At 34.8% G+C, this 24897-nt stretch overlaps 3 protein-coding genes across 3 annotated transcripts; 1 reads left to right on the forward strand and 2 right to left on the reverse strand.

Moving 5' to 3' along the window:
- Positions 1-467: 467 nt before the first annotated feature.
- On the forward strand, positions 468-10882 carry LOC107925085 (vacuolar protein sorting-associated protein 54, chloroplastic). Its single transcript, XM_016855649.2, has 18 exons — positions 468-1542; positions 1688-1750; positions 2137-2216; positions 2339-2456; positions 2998-3072; positions 4070-4223; positions 4405-4493; positions 5458-5714; positions 6431-6602; positions 6688-6771; positions 6858-7234; positions 7496-7649; positions 7902-7983; positions 8614-8693; positions 8948-9109; positions 9379-9446; positions 9865-9945; positions 10038-10882. Exons 1-18 carry the CDS (start codon positions 799-801, stop codon positions 10171-10173), a joined length of 2976 nt encoding a protein of 991 aa, XP_016711138.2. The 5' UTR covers positions 468-798; the 3' UTR covers positions 10174-10882.
- Positions 10883-11200: 318 nt separating this feature from the next.
- LOC107925083 (LRR receptor-like serine/threonine-protein kinase GHR1) lies at positions 11201-15776 on the reverse strand. The gene is given in 4 exon segments (XM_016855647.2): positions 11201-12002; positions 12231-12392; positions 12395-13771; positions 13884-15776. Coding segments are annotated over 4 exon segments (3180 nt in total). The 5' UTR covers positions 14941-15776; the 3' UTR covers positions 11201-11418.
- Positions 15777-18162: 2386 nt separating this feature from the next.
- Positions 18163-24076, reverse strand: LOC107925251 (obg-like ATPase 1). The gene is made up of 12 exons (XM_016855894.2): positions 23795-24076; positions 23520-23687; positions 23091-23214; positions 22717-22808; positions 22131-22229; positions 21308-21421; positions 21083-21147; positions 20368-20484; positions 20130-20205; positions 19496-19588; positions 19118-19168; positions 18163-18673 (listed from the first exon to the last, which is right to left on the reverse strand). The coding sequence occupies exons 1-12, from the start codon at positions 23879-23881 to the stop codon at positions 18575-18577; spliced, it is 1185 nt and encodes a 394-aa protein (XP_016711383.1). The 5' UTR covers positions 23882-24076; the 3' UTR covers positions 18163-18574.
- Between the last annotated feature and the right edge of the window lie 821 nt (positions 24077-24897).

The raw sequence follows: 24897 nt of genomic DNA on the forward strand, positions 1-24897 counted from the left end.
GTGAACTTATTTGTTTGCACAAATTATACCAATTGAAAGCACTCATTTTCTTTTTTTCTACAATTTAGTTTTTTTCGTGAAATAATTTTGAACATCAGAAATCTACAAACTATAATTCAAATAGCTTTCTTCTCCAATCTTTGACACTGACTATCGAATTAACTTGGATTTAATGTATGTTCTTTTACTTATCAATGGGTATTCGAATTGCTTGAAGCTCGCTAGTCGAACTTTTTTCTAAAAATTAATAACCCAGTGCCTTAATTTGAATAGTTCAATGATTCATATGAAAATTTTTAAATAATTTAGTGACCATTTTGTAACTTTTTAAAGTTGGTTCACCATAGTTTAGTGACCCTATGTGCAATTTAACCAAAAATAATTATGAAAATGGTGGGTTGGATAGAGAAATCTTGGCAGGACCCGATCTAGTAAAGGGTCCGGTCTAGCCATCCGCTTTCTATGGTAAGCTTTGCTTCAATGACCAGGCCCAGTCCCACTACCACCTTCTCGTTGTCGATCCTGATCTCAAAATCAAAATATTCAGATCTTTCTTCTTCTATGGCGCTTCAAATCTCTCAGTCTTTTAAGATCCAAATCACAATTTAATTCAAGAAAACAGAACACATTTTCTTTCGATTTTGAAACATTATTTTTCACTCTTTTAGATCCATTGTAACCATTATTTATTCTTCTTTATCTTTTTTAATTATTCGAAAAAAATATCGATTAAAGGAAAAAAGCTTCCCATTTCCCTCATTTTTTTTTATTTCGTTTGATGATTTGTAGATCTTGAAAATGGATCTACAGCCTTCCCCATCGGGAAGGTCATCGACAGTTGGTCGGATCTCTTCATTTTCCGTCGCCGATTCGGGTGGCCAAACGCTTTCTTCGGTCCTTAACAACCCTCATGCTGGCAAATTGGAAGCTTCTTGGGGTTGGTGGTCGGTCGCGCCGCCTGAATTCGCTCCTTTGGCGTCCACCAAAGCGGCTTGCGACCTTACCCGATCCGACTTCCAATCATACGTCTCTTCCATCTCCGATTCCTATTATCGATTCGAGGATATTAGGAATCACACCACCAAGGAGCAGACTCTCGATGTCGATAACATTGGGGAAGCCCTTGTAGCTTGTTTAAGGGAGGTTCCCGCCCTTTATTTTAAGGAAGATTTCGCGCTCGAAGATGGGGGTACCTTCCGGGCAGCCTGCCCTTTTACTGATGTTTCTGAAAACATCATGCTTCAGGAGAAATTGTCCCATTACTTGGATGTTGTGGAGCTTCATTTGGTGAAGGAGATTTCGTTGCGCTCCAATTCTTTCTTCGAAGCGCAAGGGCAGTTGCAGGACTTGAATGTTAAGATTGTGGAAGGATGCAATCGGATTCGTGATTTGAAGGAAACTATTCGGCTCGTAGACACTGATTTGGTTGACTCTGCTAGGCAGATTCAGGAGTTGAATGCCACTAGGACCAATTTGTTGGCTCTCCAACATAAATTGAAGCTTATTCTATCTGTTAACCAAGCCTTATCCGCTCTTAAATTGGTCAGCTTTTTAATTTCCATTTTTCTCTTTTTCTTTGTTTAATCCACCTAAAAATTAACAGAAATGAAAATACTATATATATATTGAAGAGAATGCTTTGTTAATGCTTCGAGATGAATTTGATTTAGTTTTCTTGGTTATGCAGCTTGTTGCATCTTCAGAGTGTGCTGGAGCTTTGGATATTATCGATGATCTGCAACACTTACTGGTATAGATTCATTTATCTATGAGTTAAAGCTTTGCGTTTTTTTTTTTTTTTAAATTTATGTTCCTTTGCCTGTAAGTTATTGAATTGAATTGTTATGTATTGCCCCGTCATACTCATAGCTAGAGTTTCTTCTTTCGTTCTTTGATTTCATTAGGTAACCATATGTTGGTTGGTGTACTGTTTGGCCCAAAGTATTGCTATTTTACATACTTGATATGAAGTCTTTGTGCTGCAATGGTGATAACTTCTTTTTTCTTTTTACCTTCTTTTATAGCTTGATGGTAGTTTCTTAGCTTTAAAGCTATATTTATAGTCTTGCAAAAATTCTTGCCTCATGATTTTTTTGGGTTGTCTGTTAAAGAAGGTGAAATTGTGTCTTTTTATAGGATGGGGATGAGCTTTCTGGTTTACATTGCTTTCGTCATCTTCGAGATCATGTAGTCACTTCTATAGATTCCATAAACAGGTATTATTTATTTCTAATGTATGGTGACATTAATGACATAAAAAATGTTTTTCAAAAATTTCCTCTTCTGAAACTATTCTTCAGTTTGTAATCTTATCTATATTCTGTGCTCCTTTTGGCAGTATTCTTTCAGCAGAATTTATGCGTGCTTCAATACATGATAAGGGGGATAAAGATTCAGTTATATTGTTGAAAGCAAAAGCCAGGGCATCCATTTCCTTGAATGGCGAGGATGTTGGAGTAAGCTTTATTATGTTCTTTTCTTTGTTTGAAAATTGAATACTCTTGTTTTGCTGCTTATATTATTTGTCAATGGTGTGTGATAAATCCTGTTCATTTTTCTCCGTTGATTGTGATCAATTCAGTGCCTAGGGAGGTCCAGCCAGTGAAATATTTTAAGCAAGACTTCTTGCACTACCAATAATATGGCAGGGAGCTTTATCATCTAATTTACTTTTTTCACTGAGAAGTTGTGGCGGACCTGGCCTAGACATATTAGATGATAAAGTAAATTCGATTGCTTGATTGGACTACACTATTAGATGATAAACCAATAATAATATGGACCATTCCTTATTCTGTAATGTTTTTCACTTTAATTGGACTACAATATTGGTTTAATTGCTTGATTGAACCAAACAGTCTGCTGGTGATAAATGCACATTGAATTTTTGTTGCCTGTTCACACTTTTTCTATAAATTTCTTTATTTATTTTTATTACAGTGGCTTGTAAGTTTGATTATATATTGGAACTGGTAACTAGAATGAATATGTTGGCAGGTTAACTTGGATGAGGAAGAAACCACCAATTTTCGGGATCGTCTTCTGCCTCTTATTATTGGTTTGCTTCGAACTGTGAGTAATATCCCCTATTTCATTTTCCTTTTATATTTTTGAACCTGGGGTGGGCTACTGATGCATAGGTGTTTTGATCTTCCACGAATGTCTTGACATTAGGCAAAGCTTCAAATTAGTGAAAGTTGAGCTACCCTGATTGTCTTCCACAAATGTTTTGATCTTCCACGAATGTCTTGACATTAGGCAAAAGTTACAATGTTCATTAGTAAAGGTTGTGGGAGGAGTATATACATGGAGGAAAACTGCCACCTCTTACAGACAGAAGATTTATTTTCTCTCATATCTCTGATTCACCAAGTACATGTATTTGCTTCTATAAATATTATCTTACGGTAATTATTTTGGGTAGATTACCCAGTTGTTCACAGGAGTTTTATACTCCTGTTTTGGTAACCCAACTTTCAAAAGTTATTTTTGGTCACTAATGTTATAGAAGTTATGTATTTCTTATTTACTTAGGGTTAGAAACGAATAGAGCCCTTTCCTGGCATTTTGAATAACTTTTTTTTACTCATGCGGCATGTGGCATATAATAATATGAAGTAAAGCTGAACAAAAAGTTGGTCACCAAAGTTTTCAAGCTGTTTTATTCATCAGCTTCCACAAGTCACATTTTGGTCATCACAATGGGCAATGAGGAATGCCAAGAATTAGTTTCTCTCGTGTTTAACATTAGGTGACTGAGAAATTCATAACGTTTATTATCTCTGACCGAACCGAAATTTGAAAGGTGGGTAACTAAACAGAGAAGCACGAAAATTTATGACCAGCTGGATAGTTTACCCAAGTTATTTTCTTCAATTTCCTCCAAGAAAGTTCTAGAAGGAAGATGACTGTTCCAGACCTGCAATTGCATAATCCAAGCTATTAACCCCGTTTCTTTTTATCCTTCTTAATTTTACTATGCCCAATAACTTTGTACTTTAAATGGTGGAATCTGAGGTTGGATCCACTTTAGAAGAACTGATCTTGTAATATGGTGATTGTTTTTCAGGCCAAGCTCCCATTTGTCCTAAGGACATATCGTGATACACTTACTGCTGATATGAAAACTGCTATTAAGACTGCTGTTGCAGAGCTGCTTCCGGTTCTGGTGGGCCAACCTCCGGAATCTGATATGGGTGCAGAGCACACTGTCGATGCAGATGGTAAGAACTACTTGTATAATAAATCTTCCATGTACATCTTCCCACATGGCCTGTGTAAAATAATTTAGTTTTAGAGCTCTCAAACTTCATATCTCTTTTTTTTATGGAGTGTTGTGGGTTTCTTGTGTGTGCATCACTTCTGTTTCTTCCAGTTGTTAATGCTAACTGTCTGATGGCTAAGGTGGAGGCTTATCACTTGCTAGCAAATTGAGGAGTTTGTCATCTGGAAGCTTTGTCCAACTTCTGGCTACTATTTTCAAGATTGTACAGGTAATGTATACTTGCCTACTACCAGAGTAAGCATTTGTTGAATTGTAAGGGTATAGAAGGCATTATTATTGGCACCTTACATTTTTTATGAGATGCTTGTATATGATAAGTATGTTTTTGGAAACTAACTCTAATGTTGTGGAGGAAATTGAACAAGACTAGGGTAAACTTGGAGTGAACTGACTTTTGCTTCATTAATAGCATTGCAAGCCAATCTTCTGTACTTCCACTAAAGCATCTGGAATAAGATTTGAAGTTCTAAAATTTTAATATTTCTTAGCCTTTTAGCTGTTCTCTAGTGAAGGCCTACTGTGATTTGATTTGATTGGCAAATTCAGGTCATATGTCTCATGGCAGATGGTAATATATCTACACTTTTTAATGCTGTCCATTTGAAAGGTAGGGCAGACTTAACTTGGGAGAGGCTTCAGCTTGTGTTTTTAGCAGTTAGTCTAGAAGGCTATTTGAGGTTTACATCTAATCTTAGAATCTTGTTATCCTTGTGTTCTTGGCAACCCGAAGTTATTTAAAGGCCACAAGACCAAAAAATTGTGATTATATCGTATGCCTGTGCATAAATTATATTTAAAAACAAAAGATATGAGAACATAATAAGATTAGTAAAACTGAAGGGTTTATCTTGCTGGAAAATAACTAAGCTTGTTGGGTGGTTACTATTTCCCTGCCATTATTTTGAGAACTGTGATTTGGTCCTTATATATGACTTCTGTTAACATGTTACTGGCTTGCAATATCTGTCTCCTTTGGATATGTTTTCCCTAATAAGAATTGGGAAAACTCATTTTTATTTAACATAAAAAAATTGCCTGTAACCTTGTTTCTATACTTGATTAATATGTACTATCTGTTAAGCAAGGTATGGTTTTCTCTTTATGACCATTTCTAATTTTGCTCAGCACTTGCGTAAGATGTAATATGATTTCATTTCATTTAGTGAATGCAGGCACATTTAGTCCGGGCAGCTGAAGTAAAAAGGGCCATTGAGTGGGTAATGTGCAACCTTGATGGTCATTATGCTGCTGATTCAGTCGCTGCTGCAATTGCACTTGGTGCCATGGTTGCAGAATCTTCTCAAGAGAGTAATGGTCAAGGTGGTGCACTTCCTCTGAGTGCTTCTTTAAGGAGTACATCCAAGGTTCTTTCATCCCCAGGGAAAGGAAGTGATGCGATAAGCCCCTCAAATTTATCAAAGAATTTCAGGTTTAGTTCTCTCCTAACATTTCTAATTTGCATTGTTCTAACATTGTTTGTGGTAGAATATATTGTTTCATTAAATGGAAGATATAGTAAACCTGTTGTTTCAAGAGAGCATTACAAAGTTTTCTTAATTGTTTTCCGAACTGGGTTGGATTGACCATTTCAACCCTTTGAATTGGAAACCAGCCTGTTATCCAGTTTATTGCATAATACCCCTAATTTTCAAGCAGTCAAAACCAGTTTAACCTGGGGCAAATTAGTTGTGGGCATTTTCTGCATGTTTCCTATCATATATTGCCTTGAGGTGTAATTAGCTACAATTGAACTCATATGTTGGTGCCTACCGTTTTGAATAGATTTACTGAATGAAATTTTAAACTCTTTAATTTCTTGATTCCTACTTTGCTTCTTTACAACCTCCTTGAGCTTTGTTTCCATAAAATTTAATTTAATTGAAATAAACTCAATTTGCTGTTTCTTGTTTTACTTAAGATATGTTGTAAATACTGCAGAATGAAATGGTGCAAAAATGTTTTAATTTAAAATAAAATTGGAAAATGAAATAAAATCTGTTTTCTAAAAGCTGCAGAATGACATGGTGCAAACATTTTAGCTTGTCTCAAATTAAATAAAACCAGTGAAATAAAAATTCAGACTTTCAGTTTTATTCTTTATTTTTTTACATCTATCTTATTTATAATACTCTTGGACCTTGGTAGGGTGGATGTTCTGAGAGAAAATGCTGAAGCGGTCTTTGCAGCTTGTGATGCTGCTCATGGAAGATGGGCAAAGCTACTTGGCGTTCGTGCTCTTCTTCATCCTAAGCTAAGATTGCAAGACTTTCTGAGCATATATAATATCACTCAGGAGTTTATAACTTCTACAGAGAAGGTATTCATTTATTTTTCTCTAGTGAAAGAAATTATCAATTAACCTGTCTGGGGTTGTGATGATATTGTATGCAAACTTTTAACAGGTTGGTGGAAGGTTGGGATATAGCATCAGGGGAACACTGCAGTCACAGGCTAAATCCTTTGTTGATTTCCAGCATGAATCTCGAGTTAGTTCCTTATCCCAATTACCTGTTGTTTTGTTGCAATGCATTCTGTTGATACTCTTAATAATTTTTGTTACCATCTACTGTAGATGACAAAAATACGAGCAGTGCTTGATCAAGAGACATGGGTAGAAGTAGATGTTCCTGATGAATTTCAGGCAATTGTTTCTTCACTGTTTGATTCTGAAGCAATAGTTTCTGGAAGCAAGGATAATGCTGAAAGTAATATGACAGAAAGCTACAGCAATGAGGGTTCACAAGTAGGTTCTGTGGCGCAGAATGAACCAACTGATTCTAGTAGCACAACTGCGGTAAATGCTGCCCAAGGGAAGGCTGAGGTGATTGAGAGAAAGAAATCTGATGCAGTAACTTCATCTCAGAGTAATAACAGTAATACAAAGGAACGTGGAAAAAATGCTACTCAAACACTTGAATATGGCGGTGTTAGTTATCACATGGTTAACTGGTTAGTCATCTTGTTTTCTTCTAACTCTTCTGTCCTTATCCATTCTCACAAATATTTTCCTATGAAGTTGAGCTGTAGGGGTTTCTAATTCTCTCCCAGGATCAAGCATGCTGTTCTGTGATTAGCTGTGTTTATGTTGACTGTATCTTGTTGCATTTACACGTGTGCTGCCATTCATACCCTTGTTCATTAACAAGAAGACAAAAATTACATGATAAACTAGTCTTGATGTTGTTTATTTTCTTTTCTCGTTCCTTTCAGTGGCTTAATATTGCTGAAAATGCTGTCAGAGTACATTGACATGAATCATCTTCTGCCAGCACTATCCTTGGAGGTGGTTCATCGTGTTGTGGAGATTCTAAAATTTTTCAACACGAGAACATGCCAACTTGTTTTAGGTGCTGGAGCCATGCAGGTATGAATTAGTTTTGTAGCTAGGATTTTTTCTTTTCTAAAGTTTCACTTGAGAATAATTTGATTAAACCTGAAGGGTTACGGATGAGACTAGTGTCATCAGATGTGGCTTTCCCCTGTGCATGTTTTCTTGAGCCCAAGTTGTGGCCTAGAAAAATCTTGAACCATATATTGAGAAGTCTATAATATACTCTATATATTCTGATCTCAATTATTGTCATAAATTTTTTATTGGAATTGTATGGCATTGCAGGTTTCTGGTTTGAAGTCCATTACTTCTAAACACTTGGCCTTGGCAAGTCAAGTCATTAGTTTCATATATGCTATCATTCCTGGTAGGTTATGATATGACCATTTTTTCACTACTTTTCCCAAGTGCATTAGCTGCATCATCCTTGTTTGGCAACATTTAGCTAGATATCGAATTCATAAACCGAGGCACAATTTTTCTTAGTTTTTTGAATATATTTTGTGGACCATAACCGCATATTTGGGTCCGAATATGTGATGGACACATATTTTAGAGAAAATGTAGAGTGGTGACTTAGCTATGAAGTTCTCTTACAAACATGTTTTGCACTACCTCACTTTTAGCCACCTCATAACCGTTGTTTATTCAGTTTTTGCAATCCTTTATGGTCTTGTATCTGAAACATATTTACCAGTTTGAAGAAACAAATGAAACATAGATAACTGAGTGAGTATCAGATGTTGATTCATGAGCATTGCAGAAACCAAGGAACGTTTTTTAGTTCAAACTATTTATGCTATTTGCCTGTTACAGTTAGGGTTCTGACATCCCATTCTTTTCAAATATGTACTGCTTTTGTTTGTTGTTTATCTCAAACGCGTTCTTTTTATGTTAGTTTCATATTTCCTTGTTTATCGTATGCTTAGTCTATTATGTTCTGTGTCGATTATTAATGTTGCCAAATAATTGACATCTGCTTTCTTTGTGGTCTAAGAATTGAGGCAAATCCTGTTCCTCAAAGTTCCTGAACCTCGGAAGTCACTTCTGCTGTCAGAGTTTGATCGAGTTGCACAGGTATAAGGCTTCATCACTATATTCATTTTATTATGTTACACCTCTTTATTTTTCTTTTTTTAATCCATTGTTTATATGTATTCTATTTTATTTTATTTGACAGCATTTGTGGCATTTTGTTTTCTATTGATTGTTTGTGGGTGAATTTAAATTTACTGACAAGTATTCAGTGCTACATATACAATTTGCCTTTTACTTGCCACTTGGAACACATTTTTTCAATAAATGTTTGACTTTATTTTTTCAAAATTCAGGATTATAAGGTTCACCGGGATGAAATTCATACAAAGCTTGTTCAGATAATGAGAGAGAGGTTGTTGGTTCATCTGCGTGGACTACCCCAGATTGTTGAGAGCTGGAATAGACCAGAAGATGCTGACCCACAGCCCAGTCAATTTGCTAGGTCTCTCACTAAGGTAACTACGTCATTTTGCTCAATTTGACTCGAGGGGTTCTTACCTTGTTTAATCCCTTTTTCGTTGTTGTCTGTGGTGGATTCAGTTTAGAAAAAGCACTTTATTAGTTAGTCTTGCAAAAATTACACATGTCGGATTGGTAAAAAAAAACCTGAATTATGCCACTAGGTTTTTTTTTTCACAGCGTAACTGGTTCACTTGTTTTGTACATTTGACCTGAACTGCAACGGATGAATTGATTTTGATTGGCTGTTCAATTCATTTTTCAGGAAGTTGGGTTCCTCCAACGAGTTTTATCTCGTACATTGCATGAAGTAGACGTTCAAGCAATTTTCAGGTGAGGCAAAATTCAACTCCTAATTTAATCACTGGATGGTCTGTTTCATCATTATGCATGGTAAAATCATCTTACAATTATAACCACTATCTCATGCCTTATTGAAAACTGTTTGGAGAAATGTTCAAATATTCTTTGAATCAAGAGGGTAAGTCTTTGAAAAATACAAAGTTTTTTGGGAATTTTGGAAGGCACCCATAGATTCATTTATATTCCTAGTTGCATATTGAATGTTAGATTTCCCTTCATGATACAAGCTGTGATAAAATCGTACATTACTACATGACCACACACGGAAAAGAATGTAATATTCGTATCAAGCAACTCCGGTTTTTATCTTCTTTATTGATAATGGAAGTAAATGGTTAATTGATGAAATAGAATTGTTCCCTTAAATAACTTATCCTCTGCTTTTCAGGCAAGTTGTTGTAATCTTCCATTCACAAATTTCAGACGCATTTTCACGCTTAGAGATCGGCACTCCCCAGGCAAAAGATAGGTATTGTACTGTTTTTCAGATTTCAATATGAATTCAAGTAAGACCTTTTCTTTGTTTTTTTTCTATATAATGGTTTATTCTTTTAATGATAGACTGCACCGCGATATTACACACATTCTTGGATGCATTCGATCATTGCCTTCTGATAATTCGAATAATTCTGCTACCCCAAACTGGGGGCAACTGGATGAGTTCTTAGCACAAAGGTTCGGGGCCGAAGCCAGTTGAGAATTATTGTTTTGTACAGTAATAGAGACATCCACATTTGAAGGAAACACTATCAGAAACCAATCCTCAGCCCATGCAAATTGCTTTTGTAGAAATGACTCAAGGTAAGGAATCTATGAACCTATTCTATTTCTTCGGTCCCCGCTAGATTCGGTTGTTGAAATGTTTTTTAAGTTAGAAAATCGAGAAATTATAAACCTACATTTGAGAACCACAATCTTGTTTCTCTACCTATTGTCATTGATCTTTGAACCCTTCACCATTGGGTTGATCTTGGTCATAGAGATATTGGGTGTAATATTTGGAATCGTCATCTATTATCATCAACCCGGGTCGGCCTCGATCGTCATTGAGACCTCATTTTCAATTTTGAGTAACGAAGACAAATGAGGAAATCCGCGATAATTGTGTCAGCTGCTGTAGTAATCCTTAATCCTAGCGTATTCATTCAGAATACCTTCTCTTGAGGTTCTTAAGTTTCGAGTTCGAGTTTCTTTTTTTTGTCCGTTGGTTTGTTTTGTCACCTAATTTCCATGGATTAGATGTTCAGTCTTTGAAAAAAAAACAAAGTTTCATTTTGTATATGTTTATTGCAAGTTTGGTCAAAACTTTGTATTGTGGAAGAGTAATTTCTGGTTATTATTAGCCATTCATTAATCATGTTATTAGGTTATATGAATAAAAATTTGCTAAAGGTATTTGATTGTTATATTTGCCTTTATTCTTTGGATTTGCATTTGATTCCAAATTATCCATATTTATTTTATATTTGGTCCAAATTCTTATCCAAATTTTTCATGTTAAAATTTGTTGGTTTGACCTTTTTTAAATGAAAGAAATATCATGCAGTCATGTAACAATCAATAAAATGGTATAACGTTTGAGAAGTAGTTAGAAATTGTGATTGGTGTGTCAGAAAAGAGCCCGGAATAAGTGTTCAAATAAAAACCTGGATCGAAAAAGCATGAAGTACCAAAATGAAAAAAACAGATAAACTCAGAAGCCTAAATTAGAACATCAAAAGAAGTTAATCTAGAAACTCCTTCTATCCATTCCATAATGTGCATTCATTGTACAACAAATTTTGAATAGAAATTAAAAGCTAAAACCAGATATCCCAAAAACGACCAAAAAGAATCAAAAACAGGGAGCCCAATGAGAGATTAAATTCCCTGATCATTTGAATCTAGTTTTAAGTCCCCGACTTGCCTAACATTTACGAGGATACAAAAACAAAATGCTGATTCATATTGACGAAAGATCTTCATATATAGTCTTGATACCCGGCCTCTCCGAAAGAGATCGAACACATCTTAATCCTATTTCAAGAACCTCCTTCATTCCTTTCTCGGCAGCCGGATCCCCCATTTCTTGAGCTAATGCCGAATCGAAACAAGACGAGCCACTGCCTTCTGCTACCTTCAACCGAACCCATTCTATCAATCCAATTCCTTCTTCTTCCCCTGGAATTACATCACCTGCGCATTTGCCTGTTAGAAGTTCGAACAGAATCACTCCGAATGCATAGACATCTGACTTGAAGGAAAGCAATGGTTTCTTGGTATCTGTTAACTCCGGTGCCCGATATCCCAAGAGACCAGCATCTAGAATTTGTTCCATCGTTCCGGCTTGTGTCATTAGACGGTGTATGCAGTAATCAGCAACACGAGCATTAAGATCAGGCCCATCTAATAGTATGTTCGTTGCTTTTAGGTTACCATGTGGCACAGCTCGGTCGAAATGGAGATAGTTTAGACCTCGGGCAACGTCAACCGCTATTTTCAACCTCTGTGCCCACGATAATGGAGGACCTTTTCTTCCTGGTCGATCTGAAGATATTTAGACAGATTTATTAGTAAAAAGAATGAAACACGATATCATAATATCATATCATATGAAATTAGGCACAGCTCAGATTTTTACTGGTCGAAAACTTATAATCTCAGATTCTCGGTTGAACCAGCAAGTTCAGTTTCAACAACCATTTACGAATGTAGTTGTTTGACAATGCATGTAACTGCAAATAGTGTTCAAAAAGTTAAGGGAAAACAGTTTACCATAGAGAAAGCTTGCGAGACTTCCAGGCGAGATATAATCCGAAAGAATCAGCTTCTCATGTTGAGTAGGGCCCCAGTAGTACCCTCTCAAACCAACCACGTTTGGATGCCGGATATTCGTGAATTTTTTAGCCTCCTTAGCGAACTCTTTTCTCTGTTTGCGACCCCTTCACGAAGCCACTTCACAGTCAAGAATACTCCATTATCCAGTGTTGCCCTGTACGAAGTCCCGTGACTGCTCCTTCCCAAAACTTCGGCTGGAGCACGTGACAGCTCCTCTGGTGTCAATGTGATTGTATCATCGAGAAAATGCAGCTCGCCAACGAGTCGGTCCGGGGATCTTACATCCAGTCTCGCAAGGTGCTCGGCAGTAAATGAATCTCCAGACTCAGGTGACCAAGATAAATGGCTGGTCTTCGAAGGAGAGTAGCCAGTACCAACTGCCATTTTCTCACCGGGACTGATAATTCCTGATGATGATCCTTTCCGTGAAGACACAAGATCAACCGCTGAGACAACTGTAGCACCCCCACTCTCAGTCCCGACAACACTAGAAGAGTTTCTCGGTGCTCGTTTGCTAACACCACCTTTACTTCTAATAGGCTCCGGAGGAGTTCTCCGAGATATACGGATGTAATGTATGAATATAGCAAGCAAGATGAGAATGATAAGAGCCACCACACATGATACCACAATCACCCATTTCACTATTGTGTTGATCCGTTTCTTCTTCGATTCAGCAGGGGCATTGTTCGATCCAGGAGGACCGCCTGGAAAATACAAGTTAGAATTTCCGGGGTAGAATGAGGAAGTAGGGAACTTCCTCAGATTTTCTGGGACAATGCCGGATAGATCATTGTAAGAGACATTAAAGCTTTGAAGGCTGTTAGGGACCTTGTTGGGTAAAGATCCGGTAAAATTATTCCGGGATATATCTAATGAGCTTAGTGAGTTCATGTCAGCCAAGGAAGTAGGTAGCGAACCGGATAAGTTATTGCCTGCAAGATTGAGCACTTGAAGTCCAGCCAGTGACCCAATTTGGTCAGGAAAATAACCATTAAGCCGATTACTAGAGATATCGAGAACACGGAGGTTGGATTCACTCGAAGGAGAAGACTTAAGATCACCAGAAATCAAATTGTTCCTGAGATGAAGTTCTGCCAAAGTAGCCAAATTCAGTAGGCCATTTAGAAAAGGTCCATCGAACTGGTTAAAACCAAGATCGAGGACTCTAAGCTTCGGATACTGCAGTATTGCTTTCGGTAGAGAGCTAGTAAGCAAATTATGCGAAAGGTTGAGATGATTTAACCGCAGAAATTGAGGGGTTAACTCAGGAATTGATCCTGTCAAACGATTCTGGCTAAGATCAAGGTATTCAATATTCCCCCATTTCAACATTCGGGTTAAGTTTCCTTCTAATTTGTTGTTTGATAAATCAAGTACAGCACAACTTCCGGTCAGTAACGGAAGTTCCCCTGTGATCCCATTCGAAGAAAGATTGAGTATCTGCAAATTTGTCGACATGATCATCGATATCGGCCCTGAAAAGATGAACCAAAAAACAAGTATAAAGAATAGTACAATGCACAAGACGAGACAAAGCAACTAAATGCAATTCATAAATCACGAATTCCAGCAGTTTAGCATTGCTACCTGAGAGATTGTTGCCACTTAAATCTAGCTCAGTTAAAAGCAGTGAATCTCCTTTCAGCAGGACATTAGGAATGAAGCCCGTAAATCTATTGTTGCTGAGTTTAAGGACTTGAAGATCATATGCAAAGTTAAATCCGGGCAATTCTCCAGACAGTTGATTGTAGCTTAAGTCCAACACCTTCAAACTCCCGAATAACCGAAGCTCAGCATCCCCAACCAATGATCCTGTAAGTTGGTTATGGCTAAGGTTTAAAAACTGAATACTCTCCGAAATGCCGGGTAGCAATTTCCCTGAGCTTGAGCTTTGCAGCATATTCCCACTAAAATCAACATGGCTAGCATTCGATAAAAGGAAAAACTCCCCGTCTAAGCTACCATCTATCATATTCCCGTGCAAGTCGAGAACTTGAAGTCCGGCAATGTCGTGAAACCCTTTTGGTATTCTCTTCGTAAACTGATTGGAAGATAGATTTAGATACAACAGCTCATTCAATTCCGTTAAGGCAGTTGGCAAGGTACCGGACAGGGAATTCCGACTCAAATCCAAAGATTGGACTGAAACAAGCCCTGAAATCGTATCAGGTATCGAACCAGTAAAGTTATTCCCAGCTAACGAAAGGTTCCTTAAGCTCTCTAATTTACCAATGCCTACCGGTAATGCCAAATAAAACAGATTATCTGACACATCCAAGAACTCTAGACTTTTAAACTCCCCGATATTGTCGGGAATAACACCGGACATTGAATTATTCGATATCGAAAGTTTCACAAGCTTCGTAAGATTCGAAAAAACACTTAAGTCTGCATCAACAGAAAGACCTAAATTATCAAGTATAACACCAGCAACATTCCCACCATTACAAACAATACCATTCCAAGAAGAAGGACAGCCATTAAAATCAATGGATTCTTCGTTCCATGAGTCAAGGACATAACCAGTAGGGTCATGTTTAATACCCTTTTTGAATTCAAGCAATGCTAATATGTCCTGCGAGGGAAGTTGTCCCGTTGCAGTAACTAAAAACAGGGCTAACACTAAAGTTCTAAACAGCTTCATAGCACTTAAAAAACAAGAAATTGGAACACAACAAACTTAATATCAGACAAGGTAATGAAAGTTAAACACACACACAGAAAAAAAAAACCCTTTACAAACAAGCTCTTAAATCCATAGATTCAACCATTTTTGAAGCTATTTACCTGATGAAAGAGAACATTTTTGACAAAGCCAAGCTTTAAAAAAAGGATGGAAGACACTGCTTTTTTTTCAACAAGAAACAATCTTTTTAGCTAACACAAAATAAGCTAAAGGGTAATGCATTTAATGACTGAAAACAACTGCTACAACAATGGGCCCCAAATCATGGATCTAACCATAGAGACATAAAAATGCAGCAATTTTCTTGCCAAGATCCCTTCTTCATTTCACAATGCAGGCTCAAAAAGAAACTTATTGTATGTGAAAAAATAAGAAAAGCAAACCAGGAAATTTGCTTCGAAATTTGCTTCGTAAAAAGAAAACTTAAAACTTCAAAGCAAACCAAGAAATTTGCTTGTAAAAAGAAAATGAAAGAGCTTGACACTGGTGCTAAGAGCCCACTCAAAAAAAAAAAAAGGGCAATGCAGAACAAAAGAAACCCAAAATATATATTTTATTACCAAGAACTTGTAAACTATTTTAAAGAACAGTATAATTTTTAGACTTTAGTAGCTGAAAAGGGCCAAAAACCCTAATTTCTTTTGTAACAATGACAACAAAGCCCCCATCTCCCTACCCCAAACCCCAAAAGCAAAAAAGGGGTTGTTTTTTTTCTTCCTTTTGTCACTTTTTTTATTATTATCATTCTCTTTCTCTTTCTCTTTCTCTAAGGAAACATGTGAATTCTAATCCTAAGGAACCAATAAGCTAAAGACCCTAGATTTGTGTGGCATTGGTTGATTAAAAAACATTCTTAAAATTAGAAATAGTAGCCATTAATTTAAAGTTATAAAGCTCAAAGTAATAGAATAGTGCTTAAACAACTTTATAAGACCCTTAAAGAAGAGACTTTTGTCAGCAAAAAGGGACCAAAAAAAAATCTTTAGGGTTATTTTAGGGAGTTAAATAATAAAAATTAGTAATTTACCCGCCAAAAAAGTGAAAAAAGAGGGGGAAATTGCAGAAACGTGGTGGACGTCAATGGGTTTATCAAATCCAATTGAAGGTTTTGTGTTTGGCATTTAGCAATTGCATGGGGTTAAAGAATGAGGTGGATATCAGTGAAAATGGAGCCCACCAATTCCCCTTTGACCAGGGTTTTTCATTTTTATTGTTGCTGTGTTTTGTTGTGTGATTTGGCCATTTAGCTCAATCCCCCAAAATATATATAAATGAAGACGATTATGAAGGAATGAGAATGGTGAGCGGAGGTGAGTTAGGTGGAAGCCATTATTACAGAGCAAATGTATTATGTGCTTTTTTGGGTGAGGAAGGTGGGACCTTTTTGGACCCTACTTTTGTCTATAGATAACAACAGGGTAAAAGTGGGGAAAATAACATGTCTCTTCCTATATTAAATTAAAGAGTGAATTATTTTTTTATTAAAATTTTCTTTTATTTCTGTTATTAAATTAGTATGATTAGTTTTTAATAAGAGAAATTAATAAAATTTTTTAATAGAAAAAATTAGTTTGCTCTTTAATTTAATATAATTTAACTCTTAATATAAGGACATTTATGATACTTTTACTGATAAAAGTGTCATGAAAGTCTTAATTAAAAGTTATATTACATTTTACCCATTTACTCAAAAAATTGAAAAACTAGCCCATGTACATTAGAAAAATAAAATAAAATTTTTCTGTTAAAAATTTATCTATTCTTATTGTTAAAAATTAGTATAACTGATAGTATAACCAATAATTACGTGTATCTTATTCTTAACATACAAAGACTATTTTTAACAATAAAAATAAATAATTTTAACAAAAAGACTAATTAATCTTTGATGTAATATATAAAAATTAATTTATTTATTTTTGAATTAAAGAGATAAAAATTAGTATTAGTAGAAGTTTTACAGTTTTACCGTTGGGAAGGGAACATGTGGTGATGCAATATGGAATTGATGATGATGATGATCATCATCATAAGGACCACAATATGAGCACTTAGTCCCTCTCTATTTCAACTCCCAAGGATCAATGGGTTGGCCACCTCATAAAAAGGCAAAGCTAGTAAGGTCTAAGTCTTGGACTTCGGCTCGAATTGCTAAGTAGTCTTTTGGGCTAAAGTTAGATTCGATCCTGAATTTTGTTTTATTTTCTATTTTTTATGTTAATTTAGATTCGATCCTGAATTTTGTTTTATTTTCTATTTTTTTATTTTAATTAAAAAAACATTTTATATTTTGATTTAAAATTAAAATACTATTTCTAAGTCAGCTTTTGTAAAATAAAGTATTTCTTAAAAGGGCATTTTCAAGAAAGCAAATGGGCTCAAATCAACTTTCCCACACTTTTATTGCTTCTTTTTATTGCCAATAGTTTTATTTAAATTATATTAACCATACCCAAAATGTTTATCCTTTATCCTATCCACCAATAAATATTATCAAGTGTCCAAAAGCACTTTACCCTATTAAATGTGAAATTCCAATAATATTTTTTTAACAATTTTGTTACTATTTTTTTATATAATATCTAAAATTACTCATAATTCCTCTCAACTCATAAATAAAAAAATAATACAAATTAAATTCACGTCTTATATTAACAACAATACCCATACTAATCAAGCTAATATTCAACCGATAATTCAAATATTATTTCTAATACATCTACATAATTATTTAATATTGTGATAAATTAATTTTTTAATAAATATTACATAATTATTTGAGTGTGGTTAATTATTACTCGCAAAAATTATAAGTTATACTATTATTTGATAACTAAATAACTTTAATCAATTTAATATCCAAGTTTATTATTGATCTCAAATTACTATACAAATTTGAATGTCCAATTTAATACCAAAATCTTTTCCAATTTGATACTTGAGTTTCTTTGTCCCGATTATCTAAATTTCGATACCTGATTTATTTTCCAATTAAATATCTAAGGTTTTTTTATGCTTTTTGTCAAACATTCATTAAGCAGTTTGGTCAAAGCACCAAACCGAAGATTAAAACCAAATTCAAGTATCAAATTGGAGAAAAAACCCACCTTGAAAACCAAATGTATTAAAGGAACAAAGGCAGGCATGAGCCATCATCCACATGGAAAAGCAAAAACAACATCAAGAAATAGGCCTAATATTATTGGATAAAAACTGCTAATATAAATGCAATTAAGGGTCAAGATGTTAACAATCGGATTGCAACGTATACATAACTGATGGATGGGGAGTGTAAATGATATAGAATTTCTAAAAAAAAAAAAACAAAGCAAAATAGGTGCTGAAGAACCAAACATCTATCACTCAACATAATCCATCCTCCAATATTTGCGTATATATAATAATATGATGCTACAAATAAAAACTCAGATCAAAATAAAAATAGATGAACATACCCAATATCATATTCTGTCTTGGCTTTTGAGGGTGGTATCTAAGCAAAGAAACAGATGGGAGCAAAATGCGTACGGATTTGATAATCCAGGGATGTAAGTCCGAACCCAGCACCATATCCCCACTCGAGAGTCTCATTTCACTTCTTCCCGCCTCCAGAAACATTGAACTTAAAGAATATTATGTCTCCGTCTTGGACCACATAAGTTTTCCCTTCCTGCCTATATTTTCCAGCAGCCTGATCAAAAGGGAAAATTATGAGAAACAAGTGACAAGCAACATTTGATATACTAAACAAATGACAACATACAAACTTCGTACGTGAACTATGGACCATCATTCATAGCTCGAGATGAAATGAGCTTAAATCCTAAAATTGTGCAGTTCATCTTTGATCACATGTTTTGGCAAGTTAATCAAATTACCAGGGCAGGTCCATTAGCTTAATCACACTACAAGGTAAGAGAGCATGGCTTAAGCACATTGCAAGGCCTCACAACTTGAAATCTTGGATGTAAGCTTAAATCTTAAAAGTTCAGTTCATCTTTGATTACATGTTTTGGGAAGTTAATTCCTTTACCCCCTTAAATAATTAGTAATTACTTTTATTCTGAATTTTTGACTGACATTTTGGGACTACACTTGGAAAAGCTAAGAGAAAACCATTCATAAATATGCCAACCTTGACAGCTGACTCACTGCCAAGCTCCTTCAGATCTTCAAATTTCATGACCTGAACAACATCAAGAAATCAAAGTCACTAACAGAAACTTCATATATATGTGTTATTGTAGAAGCTAGTAAAAAGTAAAATACATACGTAAAAACAAATAGTGTCCTTTCAGTTATGTTTAAACTCAAATGGTAGAATAACTGCACTCAAATGAATTCTGAGCACATGAAGGAAGTTCAGGAAACGGGGAAACAACAGCTTCAGCTTAGAGATTTGAAAAGTATAATGACTGTCATAGATCATTACAGAAGATAATGCCAGAGAAAACTTAAAATTATCTTTCAAGGTTTAATATAATGTGACAGAAAGTCGTGATCCAAGACCAACCTCAGCACATATAAATCCTCTCTCAAAATCAGTATGAATGGCTCCTGCAGCTTGAGGAGCCTTGGATTGCCGTCTAATTTGCCAGCATTTAACCTTCAAAAGACAAAAAGCAAATCAGATTGTACAGCAATTAAACCAAAGTCAAATAAGCTAAACTACAAGATCCACTTTAGAGGAGAGCTTTAAAACTTGCAATAGTATGGACCTTCGAGGGAATTCAATGTAATGAACTATTATTGCAAGCAGCTTTGAAAATCAAAAGGCGTTATCCTAATGTTCAGATACCATGCTTATCAAAAGAAAGTTTGTTGGCAAAATAACAAATCCAGAGGACAACCTTGCATAAGGCAAGAAAAAGGTATAGAAAATCAATGTAATGATCTTAGATCTATTTATAAGAATTGAATACTCTTAAGATCCTTCAAATAACACATTAATATATAAAGACAACCACCAACAAGTGTTGGGTGCAATGGCAAGACACACTGCACTGCTAAGAGGAGAATGGGGTTCGAACCTTGGAGATGACATTGTTGAGAGGGACAGCAACGAACCCCAAACATGGATCGTAAAACAGACATGAAAAGTATCAAAAATAAGCATTTAAAGACAAGCAAGCATTAAAAATAAATACCTCATCTGGTCCTGCTGTGAAGAAATATATGAGATTAATTGCAGAGAAACCAGTCTTGATGATCTTTGGAAGAGCACTGTAACAAAAAGAAATACTCAGCATCATACATTCACAACACAAATATATATATCAGATAAAACATCAGGGCACAGAAGAATATCTGACCATGAGACTTAGACATCTCAAATGAAAAACACTTTAAACCTCATAATAAAGAAGATATCCATTTTCAACTAACCTTTGCACCTTGTTTTCCTCACAATACTTTGCAGCATCTGCAGGCTCCATATCAGCAAGGTTTCTCTCATACACACCACTGAAAGGAATGATAGGTTCACCACCGTGTTCTTGCACCCTATAAAAGATAAAAACAATACTCATTCCAATTGGAAACAAAATAACCAAAAGCTGCTTAAACCCCATTTAACCCTCTTGCATTAAATATACCTTTTCTAACACCCAAACAAATCTAAGAGCCGGAGCATTATTAAAAGCTTATGTTACTACACTTGTTATACTTGAGCTTATTTTGGGGTTCTATGGTTCACACCTGCAAATAACGTGGTGATAATTTTTAAGTAGGTTTTAAATTATAAATTACAGAGATTATGGACTATTACTTTTGAGATTTCTCCCTCTATTCCTCTCTGGTTGTCTCTCCCTATCTTCTACTTTTTCTATTAATTTTCTCTGTTTCGTCCAATCTCTCTAATTTTTGGTGTAATCTCTAGCTTCTCCTCTTTTCTCCTTCAGCCCTGCCCCAGTAAAAGCCAATATTGGAATAAAGCTCAGGGGCATGGATTTCAAGACAAAAACAGATAGAAGTGAATACGCGTTAACTCAAAACACAAATAAAATTACAGAGGTTGGTTTGACCTTCATCTCAATGTTTTTCAGGGCATTATGCGAACCCCAACCTCCAAGACACACACACAGAGAAGAAGAGAATATACCAAGCATGAATCTTTGGTAAGAACTTGTTCTTTTTCCTTTGGTAATCTCTCTCGGTCATGTTAACCTGCAGGTTGAATACAATCCGGAAACAATGAAAGATGAAAGAAACTACTTCCTTTAAACGAGTAACATTATCAGAACAAGCAGCTATAACATACAAATTGGTAAGGTATTACACAATATAACAATAAGAAATTGAGAATTAAAATAGAAGGAACACCGACCAAATAAACAACCGGCTTGGCACTAAGCAATTGAAAAGTATTCAATATCTCAATATCAGCTGCTTTCCAGTCCCCAAGGCGAACATCTTTTTCATCTGCAAGCCATGCCTTAACCTGTAATATAACAAGCAACATCATTTTTTGGCATTTGTATAGCCCACCCCATAAACAAATTTAGCTCAATAGCATAAGCTCATAAAGAATAAACCTGATAATCTGATTAAATGAATCCTTGACTATGCTAAACTAGTCCTTAAAAATTACAATAAAAAATATAAATTAGATAAACATAGACTTATATATGGTGACTGCTTGTCTTTAACAGTGACATTTGACCACCACCAAAGTCATGGTCTTCAGGATTTGAACTGATGATTTTAAATCAGTCTTAGGTGTTTAATTTTAGCAACATCTTTTAGGTTGTGGGCATAAGACTATGAACCATAAGGTGAGGGACTGGCAACAACTTCTGGGTCTTGGTCTCCAGTGGTCTTAAGTTCTGGAGTCAAAAGTTGTTGCTAAAAGTAGGAACTCTTAGATCAAAGCACCACCATAAAGACAGAACAGAAGCGGGCTTCCTAGATTTTGCACATAACAAAAAAGACTAAAGTTGGAAAATTAGATAAAACCACAAAAAATCAATATCGAAGTCCCTAGACTAAACTCTAAAGGGCTGCCAACTAGAAGAATCATGAAACAAATCTCCTCTATTTACAGCACATTAGCAGCAACAACAGAACAGAGCCAATGAACAAGACCCACAGAAAATGAAAGAGATAATGAAAAATGCAACAAAAGTAAAAGATCGCGTTCAAAACCCTACCCTTTCACACAATTCATGCTCTACTTTTAATTGCTTGTCATTACTCCTCTTCATGCTCTTTTCAATATCCTCTATCTTCCTTTCCATAAATTCAATATCCTAGAAAAAATGAAATTAGAATAAGTAATCAGAAAGGTCCTGTTAGGTTCTTCAATGTTAAAGTAGAATAAAAAATATTATCAAAGCGATAAGGAAATTCATAATGAATCAACAGCAGGATTACAAGTGTAACAAGCTGAAAATAGTATACCGAATGAGATCTTTTAGATGGTGCCACAATTTAAATTTCAAATATGTATATAGCTAAATTTCTTCAAATATTAAAACCACCAAAAATATAATGAATAAGGAGATGACAAATATTAGGAATACAAAAAAATCCAAACAAAGCCATGTGCATACAACAAGTGCACGAACATACATGTCTACATGTATTAATCTTTTTAATTCAAATTTCATTTTCAAGCTTATTAAATGTGTTACCTAATCTTCCAACTCCAAATGAAAAAGCAGACTATTTGAATTGTATTATAGAAATCAGAGTTCCAAATACCTATTGCAAGAACATAAGAATTCAAGAACAAACCTTTAACCTTAACTCTGCACTAATAGTCTCTAAATCCCTTACAGGATCCACAGAGTCATCCACATGGATGATGTCTGAATCTTCAAATGCACCTATAACATTGAGTGGAAAAATAAGATTCCAAAGAGTTCTTACAACAAAAGCACAGTAGTAAAAACTATCAAATCAAAAATGGTTTTAGATAACCTCAAAACAGTAACAACAGAAACCTTTTGATAACTTTTAACAAGCCTTCTGTCGTACATGCAAAATTTATATTCAACAAGGTAGTGATAGACTTAAAACCTTACGCTGCATACTAAGCAAAAGCTACAATTTTTAACAGAAAAACATAAAATAGATATATTTCCAGCTCAAAAGACTAGGTATCTTACGTAAAACATGAAAAATGCCATCAACTGCACGAATGTGAGACAAGAAGTTGTTGCCCAATCCTTGCCCTTCATGAGCACCCCTAACCAGTCCAGCTATATCATGAATTTCTAGGAAAGCTGAAACCTGTTGCATCAAACATCTCAAAGTTTTAAGAGGAAACAAGCTAAGAAAATAATAATGAGTGTACAATCTACCTTTTAGATTAAAAATGGTTAACACACTAAAAAAGCCCCTGAACGATTTCACTTGAGTAAGCCCCTACACTTGAATTGCACCCAAACAAGCCTTCATTTCAAATGAAAGGCTAATTACAGTAAACAATGAAGGTTCAGGACTTATATGGATATAATAAAAACATAGCGGCTTAAGTGCAATTAATGCTAATTACATGCAAAGACAATCAGAACAAAGCAGAAAACAGATCACACCTCACTTTTGGGCTTGAACAATTGGCAAAGCCATTCGAATCGCTCATCAGGGACATTAACTCGGGCTTCATTAGGCTCGATTGTACAAAAAGGGAAGTTCTCAGCTGGTATTGAAAGCTTAGTGAGCGTGTTGAAAAGAGTAGACTTCCCAACATTAGGCAGTCCCACCTGCAAATGAACGAAAAAGAGATTCAAAAGAGGAAAAACTTTAGCTTCGAGAAGTGAAATGAAATGAAATATATATATATAGGAACAAGTTGAAAGAAGAAAGTTACGATTCCGATCTTGAGATGAGAAGAGAATCGGCCGAGGATGGGCCTCTCCGCTGGTGCTTCCTTGGATTTAGCTGCTTTGGGAGGCATTGCTTTAGGGTTTCGCGCAGAGCTGAGGGAGTAACAGTGTGCTGAGGTGATTATTTTTATTTTTTCGGGAAAGGAGGCTAGTTCCACCAGGAAAACTCTTTTATACTCGGCTCAAACCCTAGTACTCAGTGATCGAGTAGAGTCGAGTTTCCAAGCCAAGTTCCAGGCTCAAGTTAGATCCAACTTTTTATTTTTAAGTTGTAGCACAATTTGAGATATTTATTCATTTTTTATATTTAAAAGTTTATATATATTCAAATTCCAATTCCATAATTAAGTTTGGTAAATAATTTATATTATAAAATAGTAAGATATATATATTGAAAATGCAAAGTTTCATAAGGATAATAACTTATTCGATTAGAATATTATTAAACTTGAATTTAATTCGACTAATAATTTAAGTTTAGTTTTATAGTTATTGAATTGAGTTTAAAATTTTTTCAAATCGAACTCAAATAATGTACAAATATCTATATCTTATTTATATCATTAAACTAAAATTAAAGACAAAATTTAAAGTTTGAACTTAAATCTAATTACATAAAATTATCTAAATTTACTTGATTAAGTTTGTAAAAATTAATTTAATTTATATGTTCGATATTAGATTTTTTTTTGTTTATAATGTAAGTTTAAATTTGAATTAATTTTTTATATAAATTTTAAAAAATTAGTTAAGTTCATGAGTTAAATATTTAAATTTGTCAATTAAACAATAATCGAGCGAAATTTAAGTTTTTATTTTTTTTCAACCCTAAATCGATTAGCTTACATAAGAGTGTCTTGTCAAAGCACACATTTAAATGTCAAACAATACTTTATTTTATTACAAGAAAGCCCCCAAAAAATAGTTAATAATCTTATTTTTAAGGCTTTTTTTTTACTTTTTTTCAGGAGTTTGATTTTGTTTTTCAATTTTTAGAAGATTATAAAAAAATTTATAGAACCTAAAATAAAATAAAGAGTAAAATACACTTAAAGTTATTAAATTATTAATAAATTTATATTTTAAT

This window comes from Gossypium hirsutum, chromosome A10 (genome assembly GCF_007990345.1).
Source record: "Gossypium hirsutum isolate 1008001.06 chromosome A10, Gossypium_hirsutum_v2.1, whole genome shotgun sequence".
Taxonomy (NCBI): Eukaryota; Viridiplantae; Streptophyta; class Magnoliopsida; order Malvales; family Malvaceae; genus Gossypium; species Gossypium hirsutum.

What these genes read in the sequence shown, in the direction of transcription:
- LOC107925085 (XM_016855649.2), top strand. Translation starts at nt 799, where the DNA reads ATGGATCTACAGCCTTCCCCATCGGGAAGGTCATCGACAGTTGGTCGG. An exon ending in CCTTATCCGCTCTTAAATTG is followed by an intron (nt 1,543 to 1,687) that starts GTCAGCTTTTTA and finishes TTGGTTATGCAG; the next exon opens with CTTGTTGCATCTTCAGAGTG. An exon ending in AGTTTGATCGAGTTGCACAG is followed by an intron (nt 8,694 to 8,947) that starts GTATAAGGCTTC and finishes TTCAAAATTCAG; the next exon opens with GATTATAAGGTTCACCGGGA.
- LOC107925251 (XM_016855894.2), bottom strand. Translation starts at nt 23,881, where the DNA reads ATGCCTCCCAAAGCAGCTAAATCCAAGGAAGCACCAGCGGAGAGGCCC. An exon ending in TTACCAAAGATTCATGCTTG is followed by an intron (nt 20,485 to 21,082) that starts GTATATTCTCTT and finishes TATCTTTTATAG; the next exon opens with GGTGCAAGAACACGGTGGTG. An exon ending in TCACAGCAGGACCAGATGAG is followed by an intron (nt 19,589 to 20,129) that starts GTATTTATTTTT and finishes TGTCTTTTGAAG; the next exon opens with GTTAAATGCTGGCAAATTAG.